The 25,380-nt window shown below is 33.5% G+C and overlaps 1 protein-coding gene across 4 annotated transcripts; it reads right to left on the bottom strand.

Moving 5' to 3' along the window:
- On the bottom strand, positions 1-19,497 carry LOC118050999 (uncharacterized). 4 transcript variants are annotated; one of them, XM_073404725.1, is made up of 44 exons: positions 19,172-19,497; positions 18,060-18,135; positions 16,935-16,988; positions 16,421-16,501; positions 16,259-16,339; positions 15,325-15,401; positions 15,141-15,195; positions 14,981-15,029; positions 14,581-14,718; positions 13,619-13,697; positions 12,381-12,459; positions 12,254-12,300; positions 11,934-12,128; positions 11,298-11,373; positions 11,104-11,184; positions 10,956-11,036; positions 9,577-9,653; positions 9,431-9,485; positions 9,292-9,340; positions 8,976-9,113; positions 8,649-8,730; positions 8,474-8,552; positions 7,354-7,400; positions 7,043-7,254; positions 6,694-6,781; positions 6,407-6,526; positions 6,191-6,309; positions 6,044-6,116; positions 5,845-5,964; positions 5,619-5,687; positions 5,356-5,526; positions 5,211-5,258; positions 4,878-5,019; positions 4,223-4,320; positions 3,319-3,463; positions 3,125-3,213; positions 2,932-3,042; positions 2,710-2,784; positions 2,277-2,342; positions 1,939-2,127; positions 1,738-1,848; positions 1,045-1,125; positions 618-839; positions 1-433 (listed from the first exon to the last, which is right to left on the bottom strand). In XM_073404725.1, exons 1-43 carry the CDS (start codon positions 19,277-19,279, stop codon positions 660-662), a joined length of 4,191 nt encoding a protein of 1,396 aa, XP_073260826.1. In that variant the 5' UTR covers positions 19,280-19,497; the 3' UTR covers positions 1-433; positions 618-659. The 4 variants fall into 4 exon arrangements, with proteins under 4 accessions (XP_073260826.1, XP_073260825.1, XP_034917387.1 ...); XM_073404724.1 differs by having other exon boundaries at positions 1-424; XM_035061496.2 differs by lacking the exon at positions 1-433 and having other exon boundaries at positions 473-839.
- Positions 19,498-25,380: the final 5,883 nt, after the last annotated feature.

Genomic DNA, 25,380 nt, shown 5'->3' with positions numbered 1-25,380 from the left:
AAAAACGAATTCGGGGGAGCTTCTGGATCTCAAAAACAAAAGTCTTGACAAAGATGGTACAAGTATTGATCTATACAAAGAGCCCTAAGTTTTTTTTTTTTTTTTTTTTTTAAAAAAAAACCCTTAAACACCAGCTCACACAGTGACATGCTATCTATCACTACAATCAGCAGAGACACTACAGATATAATTTGTGCATCAAGAGTTACACACTTCCTAGACCTATCAAAGCGATGTGGATTATGTAGGGAACTACACCATGTTTCTATTTTTATGCCTAACATATTATTAAGAATAACTATATGCCTTGATCTAGAACCCCTAAATACTTCACCTTGAGCTGAAGATCAGCCTTCTCTAAATCAACCAAGGCCTTGTCAATCAAAGGCTCCTCCTCACTGTCAATCCATACATCAAATCAGTTCTGCAAGGACTCCAAAATGGAAGCAAAAACGATTAGTTACCATGGGAGTGACAAAAATAATAGATTAAATGGTTAGCCGGCGAGGCGTATAAGGCGTGCCAATAACATACAGAGAAGGCCACAAATTATTACAGCTTGAATATTTTAGATGGAACAATGAATGGGGGACTAGTCCTTATGATTAGCTCATTACTTGCTTCTTTCTTACAATGTTGCTAGCAAACGGGAAAAAAAATCATGCTTTTCCAGATGAACCAAACAAGCGCATCTTCTCTGCTACCACAGCTTTCATGGCTTCTTTTGCTGAAGCCATCACATGGACCAGATCTTTCTTGGGGTTGCTTAGTGAGTTCATGTAAGCTTTGCGCACCTCGGTGTTAACATTGAACTTCGTCACACCCCGCTGAATACTAGCCTGTTTGATGCAGTCAAGGAGGTTGATTATGTTAATCAGTCGCAGATTCATTAAGCAATGTTGATTTAGGCTTTGTTGAATCTGATAAGTATATATGCCCTTATAACAGATAGCTCCAACAAAACTAATGCCTTTGCATCATATATATGTATCACAGTTTTACATGCATGCACGGGCGCGCAGGGGGGGGGGGGGAGAGGAGTACCTTGATAAGTTCCTCGGACAAGCCAGATGCTCCATGCAGCACCAGAAATACACCTTTCTTAGAACTCAAGGCATGCAAATCCTAAGGATGGAAGCGTTAAGAATAAGTAAAGCGGAAATAGTTGAGTTTGCAAATTAGAAGTGGATGATCTTTACATCTTAAACCAAATTTTGCAAACAGCCTATTAGATTTACAGGAAAATGGTGACGCACTTGAAGGGGTTTATAGTTTCACTAAGATGTACAAGTTCAATAAGTTGATTTCTGCATTACATCAGGAATATGCTGCAGAGGAACATTTACATGGTTGCAATATACTTTTTTGCTTTTTGAGGGTCTAAAATCGCTTTTTAACCTCCATCTTAAAAACATAGATGATGATGCCAGATCAAAGATCTAAGAAACAGACTGGCAGCTCAAGAATCCATATAAAATAGTCTTTCTTCCTCATTTTCCCTCTGTGCAAACATCGTTCTCATACTTATAAAACATCAATCAGCAATATAGTATGCATGAAAAGGTCAAACATAGACTGCATAAAACATATAATCAATAGAACTAAAGCATGACAGCACAGAATCATTGACCGTCTCACACTGAGAAGGTGAAATCTAATAGATAGATCTCAGCTCTCAATTTTAACATAATCAATGACAACAGAAAAATAGCTAACATTTGATTGTTTATACTTCACCTTAAGCAAATCAAGTCTAAGATTTGGACCACTTGCAGGGTACTTTCCATGTACATTCCCAATACACACTGCCAAAGCATCTATACCAGTCTCATCAATGAACTCTTCAGCCTGAAATTTAAATGAAGACAATTGTGATTTTGGATGTATCAAAAATACGGGTATAGTTATTTTTTTTAATCAATTAAGAAGTCTACTGACCTGATTAACATCAGTCAGCCTTGCTTCGTAATCTTCAACAGTCAAATCATCCTCTGTCCCTGACAATCTCCCTAGTTCAGCCTCCACCAGCATGTTTTTGGAGTGGGCCAAAAGTGATATATACTTCGTGTATGCTATATTATCCTTGAGAGAAAGATGTGAACCGTCTACCATTAATGAATCAAATCCCTGGCATGATTTTGGATTCAAAGAAAATGCAAATTCAGTAATAAATTATTCCTCGGTATAGATAAATGGAAGGAGTTGCCAATATTAAAAAATTACGTAGTTTGTTGAACCATGTAATTTTTTTTTCGTGGATAACAAGCAGCACTCACCAAATCAAGAGCTTCAACTAGCTCTTGCTTTGAAGTTCCATGATCAAAATGAACAGTGATTGGAACCTGCAAAACATGCATGTAGATTATAATTTATTATCCTGTCTAAAAAAGACCAAAAAAAGTATTTTTTTCATCTATTTGATGCATTTGTCTTCTTTATCTAGAGTACCCAATCATTTAAGTGATTTTGATCCTAGATGAAAAATAATGGCTCCGATGGGGATTGAATTTTTAGTGATCTTTCCAGGGAACTTTAACTTGCTTATTATAGTTTGAAAATTGGCACATATTTTGGTTCATCTGGAAAATTGTCAGAAAATAAAATGACGGTGCAAAAACCACAAAATCCATACCATAACGCTTGTCTTCCTCTCTTACCCTTTCAAATTCCCTAAAAAAATATATTTTAAGATATGAAAAACAAACTTACATTGGCCTGTTCAGCAGCAGAGACACAACAAGCAACCAATGGAATTCCTCCTTGCTTCAGTGCACTAGGATGAATCTGTTGAAAGAACACAGCTTTTGGTAATTTAGTAAGGAGCCATAATTGTAAAAAGGCTGAAGCTCACATCCATGCCCCAAAAGACAAGCTTAATACCATATATTGTCTCCTAAATCACTCGTCTAACTTATAAAATGTCATTCTGACCTGTAGAATAGCAGGACTATTTTCTTCCTCTGCTGCGGCTACAACAGCCTCAGCCCCTTCCATATTATAGACATTAAATGCTCCAACAGCATATCCACCTCTCTCTGCGTTCTTTATAAGGATAATATCAATATCTACACATTTCAATATCCAAATAAATCCAGTATTTAAACAATTAATTTGCAGTCCTTACAAGAAGAAGTTCTTTTGTTGATGAAAGTCGGGAAGGAAGCGCCCAAGATTTCACAACATCAGCTAGTGCTTTACTGTCACCAACATTACCTGCAAAAGAAAAAAAAAAATTAAAAGTTCAATTTTTATTTTATGGAAAGATAGCATTATTTTATGGAAAGATAGCAACTACATAAAATTACAATTTTTTTTTACCTGGGAAAACAATGTATGGAACTCCTGGATGCCTACTTTCTGGACCAAGCTGCCACAATGGAATGCCAGCTAGGGCTTGTCCAACTACTTTGGCACATTTTGCTTCTAGAGCTTTTGTAGCTAGGTCGGATGACGTGATTCCACCCTAGAACAAGACATATTAGAATCATCTAAATTAGTGGGTAAGCTGGTAAAAAGTCTCTTAGCATTGGACCTGGGGCTTGGGGTCAAATCCCACTTGCATCCAGAATCATATCTCAGCTAAAGGAGAAGGTATACTGGCCAAGTGGAAATGTGCCTTTGAAGGTTAATTTACTTAAATGGTTACATTGTATTAGTTAAAAGTTCTGAGATCAGTCACTGTATGGATTATGAAAACAATGCTGAAGGGTAAGCAAGTGAAAAACAAAAGTGGACTTGCTTATTACCAAAATAAAGTGGACTTACTATTATTATAATCTCATGGCTTTAGAGAAAATTTGGAGAGAAAGAGAGATATCACTTATTATTAGACAAAATATACATGTCTATTGCAATTTCAAGTTAAATGACAGAGAGGTAACGCTGAAAATATCAGATATCTAAAATTAAATCTAATTACCAGCACTCTTAGTGCTACAAAGAAGGAAAGCAGAACTCAAGGAAGCTGAAAGGCAAAATCCACCTAGGTAGATAAAAGTAGTCTCAAGCAGAACTCTCCAATCAAAATTCAACTTTTGGAATGAAATATAAATAAGATTTCTGGTAAGATTCTGGGTTGTACTTAATGATCCCAAATCCGTATGGTTAAAACTAGGGCAGGAAAGGCTCAGAACCTTTCAATTAAAAAGCCTATTAGCACAATAGAGAAGGAAAACTTGACTGCAAGAAATAGAACTTTTTTGGTTTATACAAATTGAAATACCTTTGCAAGAATGTATCGTGGTCTTGTTGATATCCGCCTCACAATTTCCACCAAAGCAGAGCTCACCTTAAAGTTGATTTCCAAACTCTCAGAAGCAGCTGGCAATTTAAGAAAGTAGATAATAAGAAAAGGCCTTCTTAATTTCTATATCAAGAATAACTGATAGAGTTGAAAATTTTTCTTTTCTTTCAAGAACATCTATTACTATCTTTGCACCTATTTTCAATAGTGAAAACCCTTATCCAAAAATAAGGAAAAAAAATGAAGATAATCAGCAGTTGATCTCATATTTACCACAAATAAGGAATGTTCAGGCTGTTGTACAAGATTCGGGATCAGGGTATGTAGGGGGGTAGGTTTAGTAGGCATGTTAATTCGGTTCATGGTACGTATAAGAACATCTATTCAGGTCATTGTTAAACATTGAATTGTATATTTTTATCTTTATCTTTAGAATATCAGATTCTTCAAAAAAAAAAAACTGAGCTCTATTCCTATTGAGAATGTATGATCTTACTAGATTTTGCTCGTAAAAATTGTGTTGTTCAGGTGATACATTCCCAGCATGAAAAGGGTCTGGATTATTTACAGTTCTATGGACCACCATGAGATGTATATGCACAAACAACAAGAGAGAAAAGAAAAGATTACTGACTTTTTCCAGTAATGAGTTCTCGACTGGTCATGATTAAAGTGTCTTTACAAGCCCCAATGAACAAATTTGCCATCTCAGCCACTCTATTGATTTCCTCCTCCCTCTCTTCTAATGACTTCATGGCAAGTTTATCAACAGAAACCTATTCATAACAAAAGAAAAAATAATTAATAGTCCCTTGCATTGGCAGTTATATTTGAGTACATGTACATGAACAAATGACAACTTATGGATGTCCAGTTACTGATAGATAATATCTCATATTCCTTAAAGAAGAGAATCAAAACTAACACCATGATTGAGAAAATACAAAAACACATGCATCTGTATTACCTCCAGTTTCTTTAAAAAGTGGCCACATTGTAATTTAAGTTCTTCAACCTGTGAGTTAATGAAAAACATGAATGTTAACACTGTAGAAAATCACAGCCCCGTGGGCATAAAATAAAAAGAAAACAAAAGTCCCCCATTTTTCAACCTGTTTTGTTGTTTTGGGAACATACGACCCCACAACTATAAGCCCGCCCTTTCTTTCTTTGTTTATTCCTAGATCCTTTGGCAGTATTGGAGCTTTTGGAATAATTCCAATTCGGGTAGAAACAAAACTAGCAGCAGTGCGGCATAAAAAGGATTTCCCCCTTAATTCTGCCTGCTCAATACGCAAAAGCATGTAAAAGCTTCATAAGATTTTAGCTAGGCACAACAAAGAATATTTAAAACATATAATAGCAAGAAATTTGCCTGAATCATTCCAGCTGAAAATACAGCCATGTCTCGATCACTTGCCGCATTCACTATGCAAGTTGAACCCTATTTCAGTTTATAAAAAGTAAACCATCAATAAACAATACTTCAATGGGAAGAGAGATGACTTGTTTTAATCACAAAGCCATGGCAAAACTATTTCCCATCCAATTAATGCATGGATACATCACTCAGACATGCACCAAGTGCTGATTATCCATACCTTCTGCAAGTTGCAAAGAGTATCACAAACAGCATCTGGCCCACCTTTTCTCAAAAGATTGATAGATATAGATGAAACACTGCTAGCAGGAATACGGCCTCTAGTTTTCTCCTCAACCCACTGAAAATCCAGAAAGTCACAAAGTCAGTACCATATCTAACATCCTTTTAAGTACAAGACAAGGATGAACAAGATAGACCTCACGGAGGTTTGAAGATTTGTAGCCAAAAGAAGCATCTCTGGCGAACTCTGTGTCCCCTGCAGGGACAAGCCTGCAAACAAAGGGGTTTTCTTATGCAAAATGCCAACGAAGAATCACTATGATCTAACAAGAGGAGCCCAGTACCAATCAGAATCTGCAACATAGTGTATATCTTTGACTGTATAACGGCCTCCTTGAAGAAAAAATGGGCAAATGATCCATGCGTCCATCTCACCAAGTAGTGAAACTGCTGCATCTGCTTCCTAAATAAATCAAGTACATCATAATGTGGTTTTATAAGGTAAGCTATGAAGGTGTTGACAATATGATAATACGACACTCAAGGGCCTTCATCCTTGCCTCTGGAAAATGACCACGTAGTGTTGAATCGCCTCTCAAAACTACTGTATAATCAATATTCTCAATTGACTTAGCGGCTATGCTTAGGTTTCCACAGATATCTTTAATCAATGCACTCGCCTGTAAACAGTTAATTGGGTAATCAAAAATACAAGTCTCAAACAAGTAAATTGTTTTCCTTTGAGTAGATATTGTAAGATGAATAAGTACTTGCTTTTCTTTTCTTTTGTAATAAGATACATGCTTTATGAATAGAAATAACATCAGATGTGAAGAAAGTTGTTTACCTTTTCAGAACTCAATGACCTGGAGTTGGTCAAGATAAAAAAGCATTCAGGCTTTTTCCTAAATTGCTCAACTAGTGACTCAACACTCCTGCAAAGAGAGCAGGCACGGTTATTTAAAATTAGCAAAGGCACCTTCAAAAGGGCCTGTTTGTTTTACAGATATAGAGTATCAAGGCTTTCTATCTGCATAATGGAATTGACAGAAGAAAGAACTGAATTTAAGACAAAAGGATGAAACAACTAAACTTCAGAAAGAAATGAAAACATATATTTATATTGAAATTTTTTATATTTTAGTCTGATGGTCAGGTTTGCAAAACAATTATACATTATAGAGGCAAGAAATCACCATTCTGTTAATACTTCAATATCATGAACAGTTTGAGTTCCAGTTGGATCATCATCTAGAACCACCAACGTTTTTGAATTGCTCTGGTTCAGTCTATGAATATCATCAATGGGGTCCAGGGGCCACTCAGGTGGAAGAGACTGCAGGACAACTTCTTTCTTAAGTACAGGAAGTTTTCCTTCAACTTTAACACCTGTGAGGGTCTCATAAACCTGATACAAGAAAAAATTGCAGTTAAACCTGTGACCATCTGACTTCATTCATATATAATAACTTCCAAATGTTTTACATTTCAAAAGTAATTGCTATACCTTCACCACACCTGCATCATCTTGCCGACCCCAGCCAGCAGCAGAGCCTGCTCAATAATGAAATTCAACTAGGGCATATAAGCATAGGTAACTAAAGTGAGTGCAAAGGAGAATGCGTATATGCACTATCATGAGAAACATTTTCAAAACATAGATTATTATTAAAATTGAAATTCAACTAGTACACATATAGAGCCTGCTCATTCATGAAATTCAACTAGTATGTATAAGCAAGGTAACTAAAGTAAGTGTAAAGGAGAATCCGTATATGCACTAGCATGAGAAACATTTTCAAAACATAGATGATTATTAAAGGCATATGTTGCCAGTTTTCCATCACATATCCTGCAGAAAAATTTTCGCTACAACCTGCATGTCCAAGGCATCCAGTCTAATTGTTTTCATTTCCTTATCTTTGAAATTTGACAGAAAAAAATAATTTGAAGTCTTTTGTCACCATTTTGTCTCTTTCAAAGTCTGAAGCTATTGAAAGTTCTAGTTAATAAGCTAAATGTTGCTTGACTTTCAGCTCAGTTCCCACTTATATATAGGTTGAATCAGGGGCCATTATTCAAATGCTTCATTCTCCTTCTAGATTGTGCAGGTTTTGACAGCTTAGATAACCTTTCTCCAACAGCATGAGGTCAGTGAAAAAAATCCTTTTGCTCCATTCTACACACTATAGAGCAATCAACAATAATGACAAGCCTCAATCTCCTGTCCTGCCTTTTGGACCTTCTGTGCAAGTAGCTCTTTTCTATGCCAAAGAAGACACTACTACTGGTAATAATTCATGCATTTTCTGTCCTTTTCTTGACTATCCAGCCAATCCCTACCTCCCTGTGGATGATTGATCCTAATAAGAAAAAGCAAAGCAGGTCCCAATTCTCCATCCTGCATTGTCATATCTTGTGAAACGGAACAGAAAAAACTAAGAATTTCTTCTTACATCCAACTTACCTTGAAACACATCATTCTCACATATCTCACCATAAACATAAGATAAATCTTATCTTTAGCTAGCTAAAACTTTTTAAATTAAAAATTATTGTATATAGATCAAATATCAAAAGAAGGACAAGGGAAAACATAACAACTGGAAATCAGAAGATCACAACACCTGCCAGGAATAGTTGGTGTGCAACAGTTGCAATATGAAGTGGAACTTTAAGGGATGACGATTCACGGCAAACAATTCCCTGTAGATGATTTTAGAGCAGTTTTAAAAAGCTATCAACCAGGAATCAAAATAATTGCATCGTTCAAACATAATGCAAGATAAATGTCAGTCAGACCAGATCCTTCACAAAGATATCGAGTGCAGAATACGGTGTATAATCGTTGTCCAACATGTGCGGAACACGATTCTCAAACATCCTGCAAATGGATACAATTTTTTTTCCCCGGATTAATCTATGAACTTAAGAATTTAAGTAGCTGAATCCTAGTGAAAAGGGATGCAAGAACCATCCTTTTTTAAATAATCGCTTAAATGGGTAAAAATCACATGTTAATTTCAAATAAAATTAGTATTAAAGGCTAAGACAATAACAAAAATTATCAAATCCAGCTCAGTAAAAGAAAAGAAACTAAAAGAGCAGTGCATTTTCCATGAAACAAACCAGGATGTTCCTCCACTGTTCTTGACAAAATCAAATACCATCCTTGTATTGAGACCTAATCGAGCTCCAAACGCCATTGCCTCAGCCCCTGATGCTATATGAACTCCAGCGAGCAACTGATTAATCATCTTTACACCACTAAAGGCAATAATTGAAAAGAACAGAGAGTAATAATTCAGTTCCCTGGAAAATTCTATGACAGTGCATGATAAGACAATTTTTGCATGTCTGTACACTAATACATAATTCAATTGATCAATGAACCTACAAAATGATGATATAATGCATGGTGAGAGAAAAATTAATGCTGAAATACCTTCCAGCCCCACAACCTCCTCTAATCACATAAAGCTTCTCACTTAATGCTGCTCATAATTAACAACCATGGGTAAGTTGTAATCTAGATCTCAAAAACTCCTCCATTCAAAATTAAGAATATTTAATGAGATAATTACCTGAGAGAACTGCGCCAGTACATGTAAGAGCTTCATCAGTACCAGAAGCCATTATCTGACAGCAATATAAAATTACTTTGAGAAACAGTTATCGAAATATACATAGCTGCTTTCAAAATGAACCAATTTAGAATTTTTTGTTAGACCGTAAGTGTTCCTTCTGAGGCCCTCTTGACACCACCAGAAACAGGAGCATCCACCAATTTCAAGCCCTTGCCTTCACCTATGATATTTGCCTTTTTCGAGTAAGAAAATATTGGGAAAAATGAAGCATAGAAACATGGCATGATAGGGGTGATAATCACAAAAAACAAAATCGAGCATCCTAAACAAGCTTAAACCATAAGTTGTTCCTTCAATTAGCAGTGGCACTGCTATTTCATTGCATGCATATAAAGAAATTGCACACAATATTTAAACCAAAAATAACCACTGTTTTCTGTTGTGAATCAAGACAAGCAAACTCATTAAGAAACAAGACCAAAAATTCTACACATTACAAATACAGAGAGAGAGAAAAAGCCCCCTACAAACAAGAGAAGATGCAAAGAAAGTGAAACACATTTAAAATAAAAAACAATAAGTAAAATAAAAAAAGGTAAAAGTGAATGGACTTGTAATCTTCATCCATGTGTAAACTCAGCTAGCTCATTTTCTGTTGCATTTTCTTATGCTTTTTTCCACACTTCAATTCTCCATCATCATTCTAGCTTAATGCCAAATTCAAGTTTTAACTTTCTAAGAAGACAATGTTGAACAGTCACGTCGTGCTTTTACATCATTAAAAAGAAATGGCATTATTCAACTCCAAGATCTTAGATGTGCAAGAATGAAAATTAAACTATGCATTTTCCTTTTATAATATCTATTTGCATTCCCAAGATCTATGAATATTAGTTTTCAATATCTTTAAGTCTTTCCTATGTATTTATAGTAACAGATTAGCTAACAACACATTAGTTGAATGAATAGTTCTTTTAGTTCACGCCATACCAGGAAAGGTCGAGCAAGTAAACAACCAGAATCCATTCATGATTCTAGTTGTTGTTTGGGTCAGGCTCTCTGAAACCCATTATTTGGGCTAAAGAGAGGAAAGAATAATTTCTACATGCTTTGATAGTGCTCTGGTATGGATTTGTAGTGCAGGAATGACTGGTGTCAAAAAGAAAAAGGAAATGTTTTTTGATATATTCAGTGTAACTACTTCGTGAAAAAATGTTGAAGGGTAGGAACTGCTTCCAAATTCCTCCTCGCAATAACTGGTTAATGGATTTAATTGCCTACTAATACATAAACTTTTTATTGTCATTTTTAAGCATTCTTGAATTATAATAGAACAGATTTAATATTGGAGAATTGTCGATTTTACAAAACTAAAAATGATGCTAGAACCTACAGTTTCTGTAAGTTGAATATATATACACACACAAACAACCATGTATTTGAATAAGAACACAATAGATCTTCACATTGGGAGTTTGCATAGCTGAAAGTATAAATGTTTATACTTTTATATAGGACATACCTTGTAGGCGTCGCTCCAGTTGGCTCACAAATGCAGGGGATACTGTAGAAGATAGGATGATAGATGCTCCTGATGGTAAGGCTATAAAAAAACAAAAATAAAGTTAGCATCTTCACCTCAATGTACACATTTTGCTTTAGAAAGGTACCTGCAACTGCTCCTAGATCTCCATACAAAACACTCTCCGCTTGAGTTTCGTTTGTGACCATAACTACTAGTACATCAACATCTGAACAAGAAATGTTAAAGAAACCAATCATTTTAGCTCCATAAAAGGACTATAAATGTTGTATAGAATATTTGAAAAAGCAAATCAAACTTATACTTGTGGCTCAAAATAACCTTTAGATGTTTCTGCTGGAGAGTTGCCAATCAAACCACCAGCATTTGCAAATCGAGTGAGAGTTGGTTTATACACCTGCCACCCAAGAAAAGATGCAACAATATAAATTTGCAATGGTAATTCAAACACATTAATATCAATCTACAAAATACGTATGAACTAGACAAGCCCCCAGAAAAAGTCTTATAGAAGCACCACAAGCAAAATATATATACATGCAAAGCATAAACAAATTCACAAGCAGGCAAGTACACAAAGAGAAGTTGTATGCATACATTCAAAAACTGAAAATATATAACATTTTATTACTCAAAAAGGTTATAACTGTTTTTTTTTTAATTAAATAACAAGAAGGATTAAAAAAATTAATAATTCTACTTCCATTGACAATCAGCATAAACTATTAGATAGTAGACAGTAAGATAAGAATTCCAGGGTCATTTCAATTCAATTTTCCAATTGTTAAACAAATTTCACCAGGATATGTGATGCATAGTTATCAAAGTTCCATTCTAATGTGTACTGCATGAAAGATACTCAGGCCAGAAATGGCAGCAATCAATCCTTATCCAGCTCCAAGCAGGAACTGACTCTTTCAATCAAAATATAATGGAAAAAAAAAGGTAAGGATTTACATCATAACCAGCAACACAGAAGTTTGATTTCAGCAGGTGAGTTGCCATGCCAAAACCCATTGCTCCAAGACCAATGAAACCAATTCTCTTCACGACAACAGATTTGCCAACAATTTGTCTTGCCAGTTGCTCAGGTTCGTAGAGCTCTGCACTGGCTGCATCTTGAATATTTGCTCCAAGCAACTTTCCCCATACCTGGAAAAAGATTGCACAAGATAACAAGGCATCTGTCATGCCATTTATTTTCAATAATAATAGCCTAAAAGCAAGTTATAATGACCTGCAAATGAAATTTTATAACACAAGTACAGGGGGGTAACCTTGACAAATGAGACATCACTATCATCACCCTGACCATATGAAGATCCTGATAGGAGGGAGATTTTTGAGAAGGAAACTAGTTGATTAGAGAAATTAAGCAATGAGTATATCAGATTGTGAGTTTACCAAGAATAAGTTGTTGATGAGCAACAGACAAAAGTGGAAGAGGAAATATAAGCGATTTGGCCGTATCCAAAACAATACCCTAAAATTTGAAAATTCCATCAGTCTCAAGTATCATCTGGTAAATGCAAATAAAAGGTTAAGGTACTCATCAAAAACTTGAGTCATTTAGTCAAGAGGAGTGCTAAGTTTGCATTTTTACATGGTGCATCGACATATGGAACTTACCTTCCATGTACTATACAATTGACTGAGATAAGGCAGTCTCAATAAAAGTGACTGTCACTAGCACTTCTATTAAATTAATTCAGGTCATTGAAAAATGATAGAATGATGATAGATATGTTATCAAATATTTAAATATCTGGAACTTAAAGTTAGCTGAAAATAACTAGTTGAGTTGTTAGAATTACAACTTCCCCAGGATTCTCTAATCTATCCATACATGCTCAAACGGTTTTAGACAAGATCCAAAAATATCTGATGGTATATTTCAAAATTCACATGGAAAACTTTTACAGGTGCTAGTTTCAAATGCCCAGACCCCCACTACTATTCCACCAAAATTCAAGTTTCCTAGCAGTCCAAAAATAGTAGGAGCCTGTACCTCAACTACAACATCTTCACAAGCAATCACATCTCTCTGGCCCCAACTATAAACTCTACGTCAGTGTGAATTTTATTTTCAACAAACAAATTCTTCATCATCTCTAACTCCATAGCGGCTTAATTTGTGAAAACAACTTTATTTACTAAATCTTCTAACATTATCACTACCAATCTGCTATACTGCTCAGCCAACAGGTGCTTCTCCTGTTTGTTTGTTTTTTTCCTGCCTTGACATACTTTACATGATTGCATACAACAATAAACAGCTCCCTGTAGAAGACTTGTTAAATATAAGTTAAACACTATCTCATTTTATTTATGTTATTCTCATCCTGCCTCAGTTAGTTGTATTAGATTGTTAGCATCTATAAACAGTTTTACAAAGAATTATATGAATAAATCAGGATGTGTGAGTTAACTTGTCTAGCATGTGATCCATCAGCAAAGGAACCAAGTTTCAACCTTCGATTTAATAGAAATTCAGCATTCAAAAGTCAAAACTAACTAATTATACCTACACGAGATGAACCCAATAAACTAAACAATTCAGCCCATAGCTGGAAGAAACACGCTTGTACACATTATTCCAAATGCAACCAAACTTAAACATGTATAATAACAGCATCCCTTACCAAATTTTGGACCACGGTCCTGTAGGAATGCACCTTGGTATCACCTCTCAAAAACTGGGGAATATGATTTTTGAAAATCCTGCAGTGACAAAAGAATCACCCCATCGCCAACAAATAATGGAAAAAACAGAGTGGAAAGAGCTCAAAAGGACATCATTATAAAGGTAGCAAAGCACACAGTGCAAAATATCAAAGAGCATGGCCTGAATATGAGCTGTGAAAAACCGTGGAAAAGTGATGGGAGGCAAAACCAATACCACCACCTAATGGATTCTTAATCTTGGTAATTATCCCCTGACTTAGAAATGAGAGATTTACCATGTGATGTTTTGTTGAATAACACAGTTGGCTACAAAGAGTGTCGAATCACTGTGACTCTGAGGAAACAGACAGTATGACTCAAAGCTGATTATCAGATGAGATCTGCATTTGTGCCCCAAACATGTAACTTTGTCCTAGTCATGTTGTATACGTTCCAGGAAATGCATAGTTGCCACATCCATGCAAGTGTGTTTTACTGGTTAGGGAAATAAAAATAGACAAAATTGCTAGCCTGCATGTTAACTATATATCTCAAATATCAACAGGTACACTTATTTCTATCAATCACCGAATCACATAGAAATCCTTGTATGTTTATTTGCTCTTTTTTTGTGTGCAAGCACGCTTGCCTGGTGGAGCAGGCAGGATGATTAACAAAGAAATTGATGGAGCTAGTTGAAATTTAATTTTTTATCTTTGTAAAACTAAGCTTTTCACTCTTTTCTATGCATGGTGGAAACTGGAATGGGGAAGGAAGAGGATTGCAAAAACTTTTGAATCTTGTACTTGCTGCGATTTGGAGTATTTGGTTACAGCAGAATGCTAGAATCTTCAAACTGCTTCTTGAAGCAGTTTTATCCAAAAAAACTTTCTTCTTTTATAAATAAAAAGAAAGGAACTATCTAGTCACAAACACTCACCATGAGTTTCCAGCAGCATTGGAAATAATATCATAGACTATCCATGGATGAATTCCAGCTTGAGTGCAAAGAGAAATCGCCTCCAGTGCAGCAACAAGATGAATGCCCTCAAGCAGCTCATTCACCATTTTAATTTTACTGTGAAGCAAAGGAGAACAGAACTAAATATCAAATTCTAGAAAATAAAAATGCCATACCATTATTTGAGTAGTCCTACATTCTGAAATCAAATCCAAGAAGCGCTTTGTCACTTGTCTAAATTACCATGTCATTTTGCCTTTTTCTAATACTTGCATTATTTCTAGAATAATCAAGTTAAAACATGAAAGCAAGAATATACAATTACACAGTGTTTATAATACATTATGGGAAGATTAACAAGACCAAGAAGAAATCACACCTTCCAGTGCCTACTTCACCTTCGAAGGTGAAAAGCTTTTCGGACATTGCTGTAAAAGATAATGATAATTTGTATAAGAGAATACATAGACAAATTGCCTCACCAATTCTATTGCCTACATGCTCCTATAGAATGATTGTAGATTATAAAATGAATTTACCAGAAAGAATAGGCTGCGCCTTCGCATTAGCTTCAGACCTTCCTGAGGATGTAATCTAGATAAATCAAAGTAATCAGCATTCTCCACTATTCAAATTATCTGATAACAATGTGGAATTGGACTGCTACAACAAATAATAAGCAGATAGAGAAGGCATAGTTGTTAGTGTAAAAAACAGTGTTACCATGGTTCTTCCCTTTAAGACTTCAGAAAATCCCCTGGAGACATATGCTTCTATTAGATGAGCCATCGAATCTTCATCTGTGAGATCAATAGAATAAACTGATTTCAGTACCAATGCATGAGGGTTGTTATTTCCTAAAGAGAGCAACTGACAGGATCATGAATGATTGCCAAAAAGAAAGAAGAATGCTCAATTGATAATAGTTTTCAGTAAAATTTCAAGTAGACGAGTCAATTTGTGATTGCGGCAAAGTAGCTTTACAACAAAGGTTGGACGAGCAAAAGAACATGCACAGTCCCATGTCCGTATTTTATTTTTTTTATGCATATGTTCCCTTTACATATGAAAGCAAAATAACCTTGCACGCCATAACTTATCCAACCGATTTTGCCAAGTCCTAGCCACCAATCTTAATATTTATATCACTCACTTGAGTGCAATAACAGACAGAAAAAACCTCTCAGGGAAGAAATACATAATTAACATTTGATGTTAATGGTTGGCTGTTTGAGATTTAACGAGTTGATTTAAGAAATATGATATTTTTACCTATGATGAATACCTTGTTCCCTTATACTTTGACATCCAAAACGGGATAATATGTTTTGAGATTATCAATGAGGCTTCCTAATGGCAGATCAAGTGTTATGCATCACTAACAGAAAATGAAGAGGATAATCCTAAATTAAGTTACAAGTCACTAATATTGAGAGAACTTAGTCATGCACATAAATTCCACAGGCAAAAATAAAAAGGTGAGAAAAGAGGGAGGAGAAAAGAAAAAGGGCGGTAATGTATCCTCCATTGCCTTGCCATGGAGAAGTAATTTAAGCAATGAAGTTAAGATTTACACCAGATTACTAATAGAAATGCTTTCCGGAGAATGTGGCACTAAATTGAAAGGACAACATTATAAATTCACAATATACATGACCTCCGAGACGTCTCTCTAGATTCTGGATGTATGATGGCAGAATAGTTGAACGTAGGATGATGAGTGCCCCTTTCTGCAATCCTGCATACCAATGAGTTAAGAATCCTGAATATATACAAAGTAATGATAACTTGAGGTATAATTGATAAGTTCCATAAAGACCTTTCAAAACACCCTGTTGGCCAAAAAATACATCATTGATTTGATCCACGTGAGATATTTGAACAATCAAAGCTGCAACTTCTGTATGCCAAAAAAAAAAACAGAGTTAAGGCACAATTTCACAGGACACGAGACATCAGTAAGAATGAACCCCGACACCACATTAATCATCGTTTAGCTCACGTTCCACTTTTGTGGATCAACAGTAGCAATGATGAAGATGTAGAAATTTGACTTAAACAGTGTTTTATAACATAAAGTTTCCATGCATCTATCAAAATCAGAATACTACAGGACAATTTTTGGGAAAAGAAGGATGTATAAAACTACAAGACATCAAATTAAAACACAATCATGACACTTCAAAAGTGAAATTAAATGTGAAAGTTTTTTAAGTTCAGAGCATGAATTCAATAGGCAGTTGTTTATACTTTCAAGGATCCCCTCACACAAAAGTAAGAAGCGGGAAGAGAGTAGGTAAGCATCAATCAGTTTCTATGATATCAGGCTATACCAGGTATCCTTAGAGAGTTATCATATGCGTCATCCCATGGAGTACAAGTATAACCTAAGGAAAGCACATGCCATCATTGGTATCACGGAAACATCCGATCGCAAAGAAGCAAAGTCTAAATGGCAGCTAAAGGGAAGCTAGGAATGTATTTCACTTTTGTGCTACAGGCTGCAGCAGAAGACATGCACTGCCTATTGTAAGACTTTGGTATGAGTTTATGCTTGAATGCCTGACAAACCTCAACACGCGTTTTTACATTTTCCAATTTTTTGCTAATCCTTCACAACTAGGTACCACATTTATTATACCTGGAGAAAGGTCCCTTAAAGCCTATTTAGTCCAGTCTACCAAGCCGTTTCTTCAGTTCTTTCTGTTGGACACCAAAGGCCTACACTCTATTTGATTGCTTAGAGCACCAGGGATAAAATCAATACAACCACAGGAATATTTTGCTTCTCAGATAGTTGGATGCGAATTAAATTACAAAAGGAGTAAAGGCAAGGGATTCCACCATCTGATGGTAAACCAACATAACATCTTTAAATCTTGATTGCCTGTTGACAGGAAAACAACTGTTCTGTCTATGGACCAGGTCCAATGGGTCCCAATTCAAACACACATCCACTAGTGCCAAAAAAAATTATGGTAGCACTTTAAAAAGAAGAGATAGACAGAAGAAAGAGGAAATAGAATCCATGATCCATATCTCCATCTGGTATTTTTTTTATTTTTTTTATTTATTTTTTTTCAAAATTAATCTAGAAAATAATTAATAAAATCTCACCATTGCTCATAAGCTTCATAAAATTTCTCCGCTCATGCCTACACCAATTCCACAGCTATTGCTCCTAAAATTTAAAAACCCATGACTTTGAGTTCTAGTGGCACATGTAAAAAGAAACGTTACATGGAATATAAACATGTTCTATCCACATTCCTCTGAGTTCTGGAAACCCAATTAAAAATGAAATTTTGCGTGGAATATAAACATCATGTATCACACACATTCCATGCATCCCACCAACAAAACATGGAGCCATTTAAAGAAGTGGCACCCCACCCCAAGTAGCGTAGCTATTGAAAACATTTCAGTAAAACGGAGACACATATCCGAGCATTGTTTACCTTTCCCAGCCTCAATAAGGCTGGCACTTCTCGTTCCCCCTAGATTCAAAAATTTAGCAACCAAAGTTTCATCTATCTGCAGAACAAGAAAATTCCAATTAAAATATAACTAATTTGCCGATCAAATAACCTATTAAAAATTAGTTAAATTTATACATTGAGTTGCAAAAATGATTGTAAGAGACAATAATACGATTGGCATAATCAATACATGCGAAACCAAAAAAAAAAAACATGACTTTTAAGTAGTGGATTGGACCTACTTTCCACTAATCAAACATTAATTTCACCAACTTGCGATGGTGGTATGACCTAAGATAAGGTCAAGGTATGCCTGTGATATTGATCGAAAGATTGAAGATAAAAAGGTATCCTTGGGATATAACATATACATTGGTTTTGATAGGTCTGCAAGGAATTCAATAAAGACACGTTCTCCTTCAGCGTGGAAATTTCAAAATAATATATATATATATATATATATATATATATATATCAAAATAATTTTTTTATTTTTTCATAAAATGAAGAACTATATAAATATTAATTTAATAATTTTTCAAGTTAAATGTAATTTCAAAACGTACCTAAACACAGTTTCAACTATAATGCCGAATAGCTTCTAAATTTGTCTTGTTAGGCAGGTATAGTTGGGTTATTTTATTTTTGTAAGAAAAATATATTTTGATCAATATAATATCCCAAATTAGTTCATTCAAAATATCAAGTGTAAATATGAGGGCAAGCAACGTAAATACAAAAAGATTACTTTTCTTCATTCGTTCTTGGCAGTTACAAATTTTAGAAATGACTTCGTTTCCTTTTTTTTCTTTTGAATTTGTTTTCTAAAATAACGGTTACATAATTCTATGTAAAACAAAAATATTTCTCAAGTAAATCAAAGCAAAAAAATAGAATAACTGAATTCTCCCTAAACTTTTGTGAGATTCCCACACGGCTCTCCAAGACGCATTTTCTCGATCCTATCCCCTTTTTTTCCAGGAAACCAAAACGAAATGGAAATGTCCTTCCATGTTGTTCTCAGCAACCAAACAAAAATTCAAAAGCAAAATTAAAAAGCAAGGAAAAGAAAAGACTTTTCTAGTGATCACCTCGAAAGCTTGAACTTTGTAGCCAGCACGAAGAAGCGAAGCGGCCATGTCTAAGCTCAAATCATCCAATCCGACGAATCCAACAACCGCATCACCGTCAGTGGCCATTGCTCTTCGTCAATATAGTCTTCTGTCTTACACCGAATGCTCTTTTTTTAGATCAAAAAATTTCTATATGCCAGTAGAGAGGATTGGAGGAGAGGGAGAACAACTAGTAATATAAATATATCGCAATAAGCGTAGAGCATGAAATATAATAATAATTATTATTGTTATTATATATGTCTTCTCTGTTACAGGAGAGGCGTGCTGCACTATCTAACAGCCACAGTGTATGAAAGAGAGCGTCTCTAATAAGTAAATGGAAATTAATTTCCTTGTATATTTGTTTTTTTTTTTTTGGGTGACTGATCTCCCAACAATACACGTCACTGGTAAGGGTATTTATTTTTTTGCAATATTTTTTCAAGAAAACGACGACGCAAGATCATAGTTACTAGAAACATGAGCCGCGCGATGTCGTAGGTTATTTTTTTTATATAAAAATATTAAAAAATAAAAATTTTAAAATTTTAAAATTTTTTACAAGGTCATACCCAAGAATCTTGGGTCGAACTGTAACGTCTGACCTAAAAGTAATATTTATAATAAAATTAAACTTGCATGACTCAAGTTTAAGTGAACCTAACTACAACATCGGACTCAAGAATATTGGATGTGGGTCTGGCTATAAGGTCGTGTCATGAAAGTGTGATAATTAAATAAACTAATTAAAAAAAAACAAAGTAAAAAAATCAACAAGAAGGAAAAAATTAATAAAGAAAAAGAAAAAAAATGAATTAATTGGATTAACCCTTTAAACCAGGTTATCCCGTAAAACCTGAGATTTGTGTCATGAAAATTTGATAAAAAATAACGGGTTTACCCAAAATTAACTGGGTTAACCCATCAAACCAAGTTAACCCGTCAAGCTCAGGATACGTGTCATGAAAGTATGAAAGTTTGATAATTAAATAGAAAGAAAATTAATTTTAACAAACTAAACAAAATGAAAAAAATAACTCGTCAAATCAGGTCAACCCATCAAACCCGATATCTGTATCACGAAAATCTGATAACTAAATAAAAAAAATTTAACATTAATAAACTAAATCAAACAAAAAAAATTCATTAAAAAAATTAAAAGGAAAAAAAAAGCTAATATTGTAGTAATCCATAGTGTTTTTTTTTTTTTTGAAAAAAAGCTATAAAGCTAAGTTTTCAACCAGATCAATATAAAAACAAAATATGTAAAAAAAAGGAAACAAAAGCGGAAAAAAAAACACGTGGGAAAAGCTATAGTATTTTAAAAAAATAAACAAAAAAACTAAAATTTCAACCAGTATAATAGTAAAAAAATAAAATCAACAAAAATAATTCTAAAAAAAATGTAAAAATTGACAATTTTGGAAAAAAAAAAACATGTAATAATATTAAAAAAAACAAAGAAATCAATTTTTGGTAAAAAAAAACATGTAATAAAAAAAAAAACCAAAGCTACTACAGTGAATTTTCAACGCGTTTTAGAGTTCTTTAATAATAAAACTTAATAATTGACCCAGTAAAATAACTAGATCACAGGTCTTGTGGGTCAAACTGCTCAATTCAGAGATTAACAAACCAATTTAAATTGACTTCACAAATTACAACGAAAATTGAGGACAGTTTGATGAAGTTCATCGTTTTGCATACCTTTGCAGGATAAGCAACTCGATATCAACTAAAGCGACGGGTATAGGAACTTGAACACAGTCTGATTATTGATTCTCACGGCATATTGCTTTGTGTCAATAGATGCACAACAAATTAAGTTGTTCCATTAATTCACATTTTCCTGTCTTCTGGGCAGAGTCAAAGTTTATTGTTTAGCTTTCGATTAAGTGAGTGTTTGTTCACTGAGACTCTTAACTTAAATGCGAATCTGTGACTGTCCTCTCTTGACCGGCTAACCGTGCCTTCCCTTAAGGTAAGGGTGTGTGTGTTCGACCATGACGCTCAGCTTGTTATGGTGAGCAAATCGAGAGCTAAAGCTTCGAAGCGATCAGAAAAGGCGAGAAAGAATTAAATGAGTTGAACTAGACAGCATTTAAAATTAAAAGAATACATGGTTCTTACCTTGACTTGAAAATTTCGTTAATTCTCCGCTCGTAGAAGATCTCCGATTCAGAACGGCTCTGGCTTGCTTCTTTTACTCGACTCAAATTAAGGCAGAATACATTATTCTTTCCTTTTACTGTTAGTAAAGTTTTATATATATATATATATATATATATATATATATATATATATATATATATATATATATATATATAAGTGCCAGGTCTCACCCTGTTCATCCGGGTCATGAATCGACTCCTTAGATTGATCAAGTCTTGTTAAGGTTTTTTATTTTTTGGTTTTTTATCTAATTTGGATTAATCTAACCATTAGATTAACTGAATTTTAGATTAACCCATCATGCAGATCTAGATTTAATAATTATGTGCAGGATAGTTGCAATGAATTAATATTCAACAAAAAAAATTACAAAGTAAATTCTTAACTAGATTATTATTATAAAAAATTAAATTAATAAAAATAATTTTAAATAAAATTATAAAAAATCTATACAGAGAAATATTATAACAATCTATAGTGATTTCCCCACATGATTTATCCTTGTAATTACTTATAATTATAATATTAAAAAAATAAAATTGATAAAACACTATAGTGTTTTGTGAGTAAAATTATAGTGCTTTCCTCAAGAATATTAACAAAGATAATTTAAAAAAAAATCATAACAAAAAAACAAAAACATATTATATAGGAAAACATTGTAGCAATCTATAATATTATAAAAAAAAAAAATTAAAAAACTAAATTTTTAATCAGTTTAATATTAAAAAAATCGATAAAAATAATTTTTTAAAACAATCATAATAAAAAATATATATATAAAAAAAACACTATAATAATTCATTATTAAAAAATAAAACTTCTACGGAGAAACACTTTCCCCCACATGGTTTAGCTATATTATAATAATAATTGTAATATAAGAAGAGATAAGACCTTGACACAGCGGGCGTGGCAGTGACGAGGGTGGTTCAATTTCCAAATTAAAAACATGTAAATCACCTGTACACGTCAGCCATTGGCTTGTTATTTTACACGCCATCACCATAGCTGTGTCAGCTTGGACATGGAGTCTCAACAGATCTAATAACTTGAATTTTAATACAAAGTTGTAACGGGATCCATCCCATTTTAATACAATTAATTTAATAAAGTGAAAAAATATTTTTTAAAAAAATCATTGAAAGTATAAACAAATAATTTAAAGGTATCACGTGCATTTATTGAACAGAGTCACATGATAACACGACAGGCAGGAAGCTTCTAGGCGATTGTAAAGATAAAGATGCTGCAAGTTTGAGGTCAGCCACCAACCACTAGAAAAAGGGAAAGAAGAAACATGTTTTATTAATCGTTGGCTCAATAGGACAACTTAGGAAACTTCACAAAACCACATACAAACAAACATACAGGAGCCATGGGAAAAACTTCACAAACCAGCAAGTATGGTGAATTATGGACAGAATTATGTTTTGTTTTAGTAATAATTTTAAAATTGTTTGGTTCATTAATATATATATATATATATATATATATTATAATTTTGTATTTTGTGCCTGATTAGATATGATTACAGTTGTTTTTTTAAAGTGTTTTTTATTTGAAAATACAACAAATTATTATTTTTTTATTTTTTAAAAATTATTTTTGATATTAACACATTAAAACGATTTAAAAATACTAAAAAATATTAATTTAAAGTAAAATAAATAAAATAAATAATTTTTTAAAAAAAATATTTTTAAAACACAAAAACTAACTTGTGCTGAAGAAATTTTTTTGAAATCTTAGTTATAAAAGGCTATAATTTATAGTTTTTTTTTTTTTTTTAAAAAAAAAAGGTAAACACAGAAACTAGTGTAGTGCTAAAAACACACCAAGTATACTAGTTTCATCAATGCGAAGAGGACCAGCATGACTCGGCATAGGGATCACGTTTAAATTTCGTTGTTTTTTCATCTCCATTTAAATAGAATATTTCTTCATAACTTTTCTATTCACTTTCATTTTGAATCAGATCTGATTTTCGACCTTTCATTACGTTTAAAGTGGAGGTGGGCCTCGATAAAGTTGCTTGTAATTTTTTTCATGATTGGTGTTTGTTAAAGAGCATACATAAACAATTAAAATAATATAATATTAAAAAGTTAATAAAAGTAATATTAAAAGACATGCAATCACAATTTATTTTAGATTATTATATTGTCCGCTCTCTATAATAAGTGAATATTACATTTTTTAAAAATATAAAAATAAATATTAAAAATATATTAATAATATTATTAAATCTAATTAGAGTTAATTTTTAAACCTAGTTCCGTTTGTTTGCTGGAAAGTAGTTTTCTTTTAAAAAGTGAATTCAGGGAAAGTGAATTCCGGGAAAATGAATTCCGGGAAAGTATTTTCCGATATTTGGTAATGTAATGAAAAATGAGGTGGAAAACATTTTCCAGTATTTGGTTATGTTATGGAAAATGAGCTGGAAAATAACTTATTAATATTTTATTTTTCTCAAGTTTATTAAAATAATGAGGAATAAATTTTACAAATTAAAAAGTTGAATGAGAATGAAATTGAAAAAAATATATAATTTCATAAATTATCTCAAATAAAATAAATAATAATCAAAATAATAGAGATCAAATCTAAAAAATTAAAAAAAAAATGAAAGATGAAGAAATTAAAATAATAATAATCAACATTTTATAAATTATTTCAAATAAAATAAGTAACAATCAAAAGAATGAGGATCAAATTTGATAGATAAAAAATTTCAATAAAAATATGATAAGGATAAAGCAAATAACAATTATAAAAATAAGGACCAAAGTTAATATAAAAATAAAATTTTAAGAGATGAAATTGAAAAATAAATATTCAAAACAAAATATATATAGAAATCAAAAGTTTGAGAATCAAATTTGATATAATCAGCAAATAATGACATTTCTAAATTTTTCACAATTTCCGAAAAGTGTTTTCCCCCCAAATTTTTCAGGAAAACACTTTCCTGAAAACCAAGCCAAATTTTCCTTTTACTAGAAAGTGTTTTTCATTGACCAACTTTCCTACTGGCAAACGAACATAAAAAAGTTTGGAAAGTGATTTTCCAGAAACCACTTTCAGGAAAACAAACACAGTTAAAGGGAAAACACTTTCCTGAAAACCAAGTTAAATTTTTCTTTGACTGAAATTGATCGAAAAGTATTTTCCGTTAACCGAAAAGTGTTTTTCGTTGACCAATTTTTCTAATAACAAACAAACATAGAAAAGTTTAGAAAATAATTTCTCAAAAACTATTTTTCAGAAACCAACATGTCAACTCTTTACCAGATCTATATTACTTGGGCCACGTTATTCGGTAAATTAAATCTTGTTTATTTGTCAAATCTAAATAAATACGGATACAACCATGGCTTATTGAATTTAAAACAAATTAGGCTGGCTAGGCCTAGACCAGGCCCAACCCAGTCTTAGCTTGTTTTCTCTTTTGAGGGGTTGGATCTATCTCAGCTGTATTTTGTTGTGTTCTCCTGGGTTCTCTCTATCTCTTCGTTCTTGTTCTTCCTCTCTGGTTTTTTCTCCTTCCAACCTCTCTCTGTTTTCGTTCGCCTTATCTGTTTTTCTTTCTATCTTCATTCTTTGTTTGTTTCTGTCCTGTATTTTTTGGTCTTTCGTTCTGCCTCTCGTTCTGTCTCTCCTCTCCGTGTGTGGCCGTTCTCTGGCTTTTATAGAGCCAGAGAATGCCCTCTGTTCGTCCCTGGGATAATGAGGCACGTTCGTCCGTGCTTGAGGAAAATATGGGGACTTACAGGACTGTTGGTAATGCATCGTGCTGGCGAGGGATATTGGGTAGCTGGCGGAGACGTGACCCGCGATTTGGAACAGGCTGGTTGGTTGCATTTTCCTGCTTAATCGGTCTTCCCTGGGATGAGGAAGAAGATGATGATCAACAGTGGTTTTAGAAACGACGCCATTTTCTAATCTGAAACGGCTATTTTCAATTTTTCCCCTTGAAGTTCTAACATTTAGCAATTGGGCCCTTATTCATG

The sequence above is a fragment of the Populus alba genome, chromosome 15, assembly GCF_005239225.2.
Source record: "Populus alba chromosome 15, ASM523922v2, whole genome shotgun sequence".
NCBI lineage: Eukaryota > Viridiplantae > Streptophyta > Magnoliopsida > Malpighiales > Salicaceae > Populus > Populus alba.
Note: the sequence above shows the minus strand (reverse complement) of the source record. Positions and strands in the feature narration are given on the sequence as shown.

What these genes read in the sequence shown, in the direction of transcription:
- LOC118050999 (XM_073404725.1), bottom strand. Translation starts at nt 19,279, where the DNA reads ATGGCCACTGACGGTGATGCGGTTGTTGGATTCGTCGGATTGGATGAT. An exon ending in AGATCTAGGAGCAGTTGCAG is followed by an intron (nt 11,037 to 11,103) that starts GTACCTTTCTAA and finishes GTTTTTTTATAG; the next exon opens with CCTTACCATCAGGAGCATCT. An exon ending in CACGATACATTCTTGCAAAG is followed by an intron (nt 3,464 to 4,222) that starts GTATTTCAATTT and finishes GTCTTGTTCTAG; the next exon opens with GGTGGAATCACGTCATCCGA.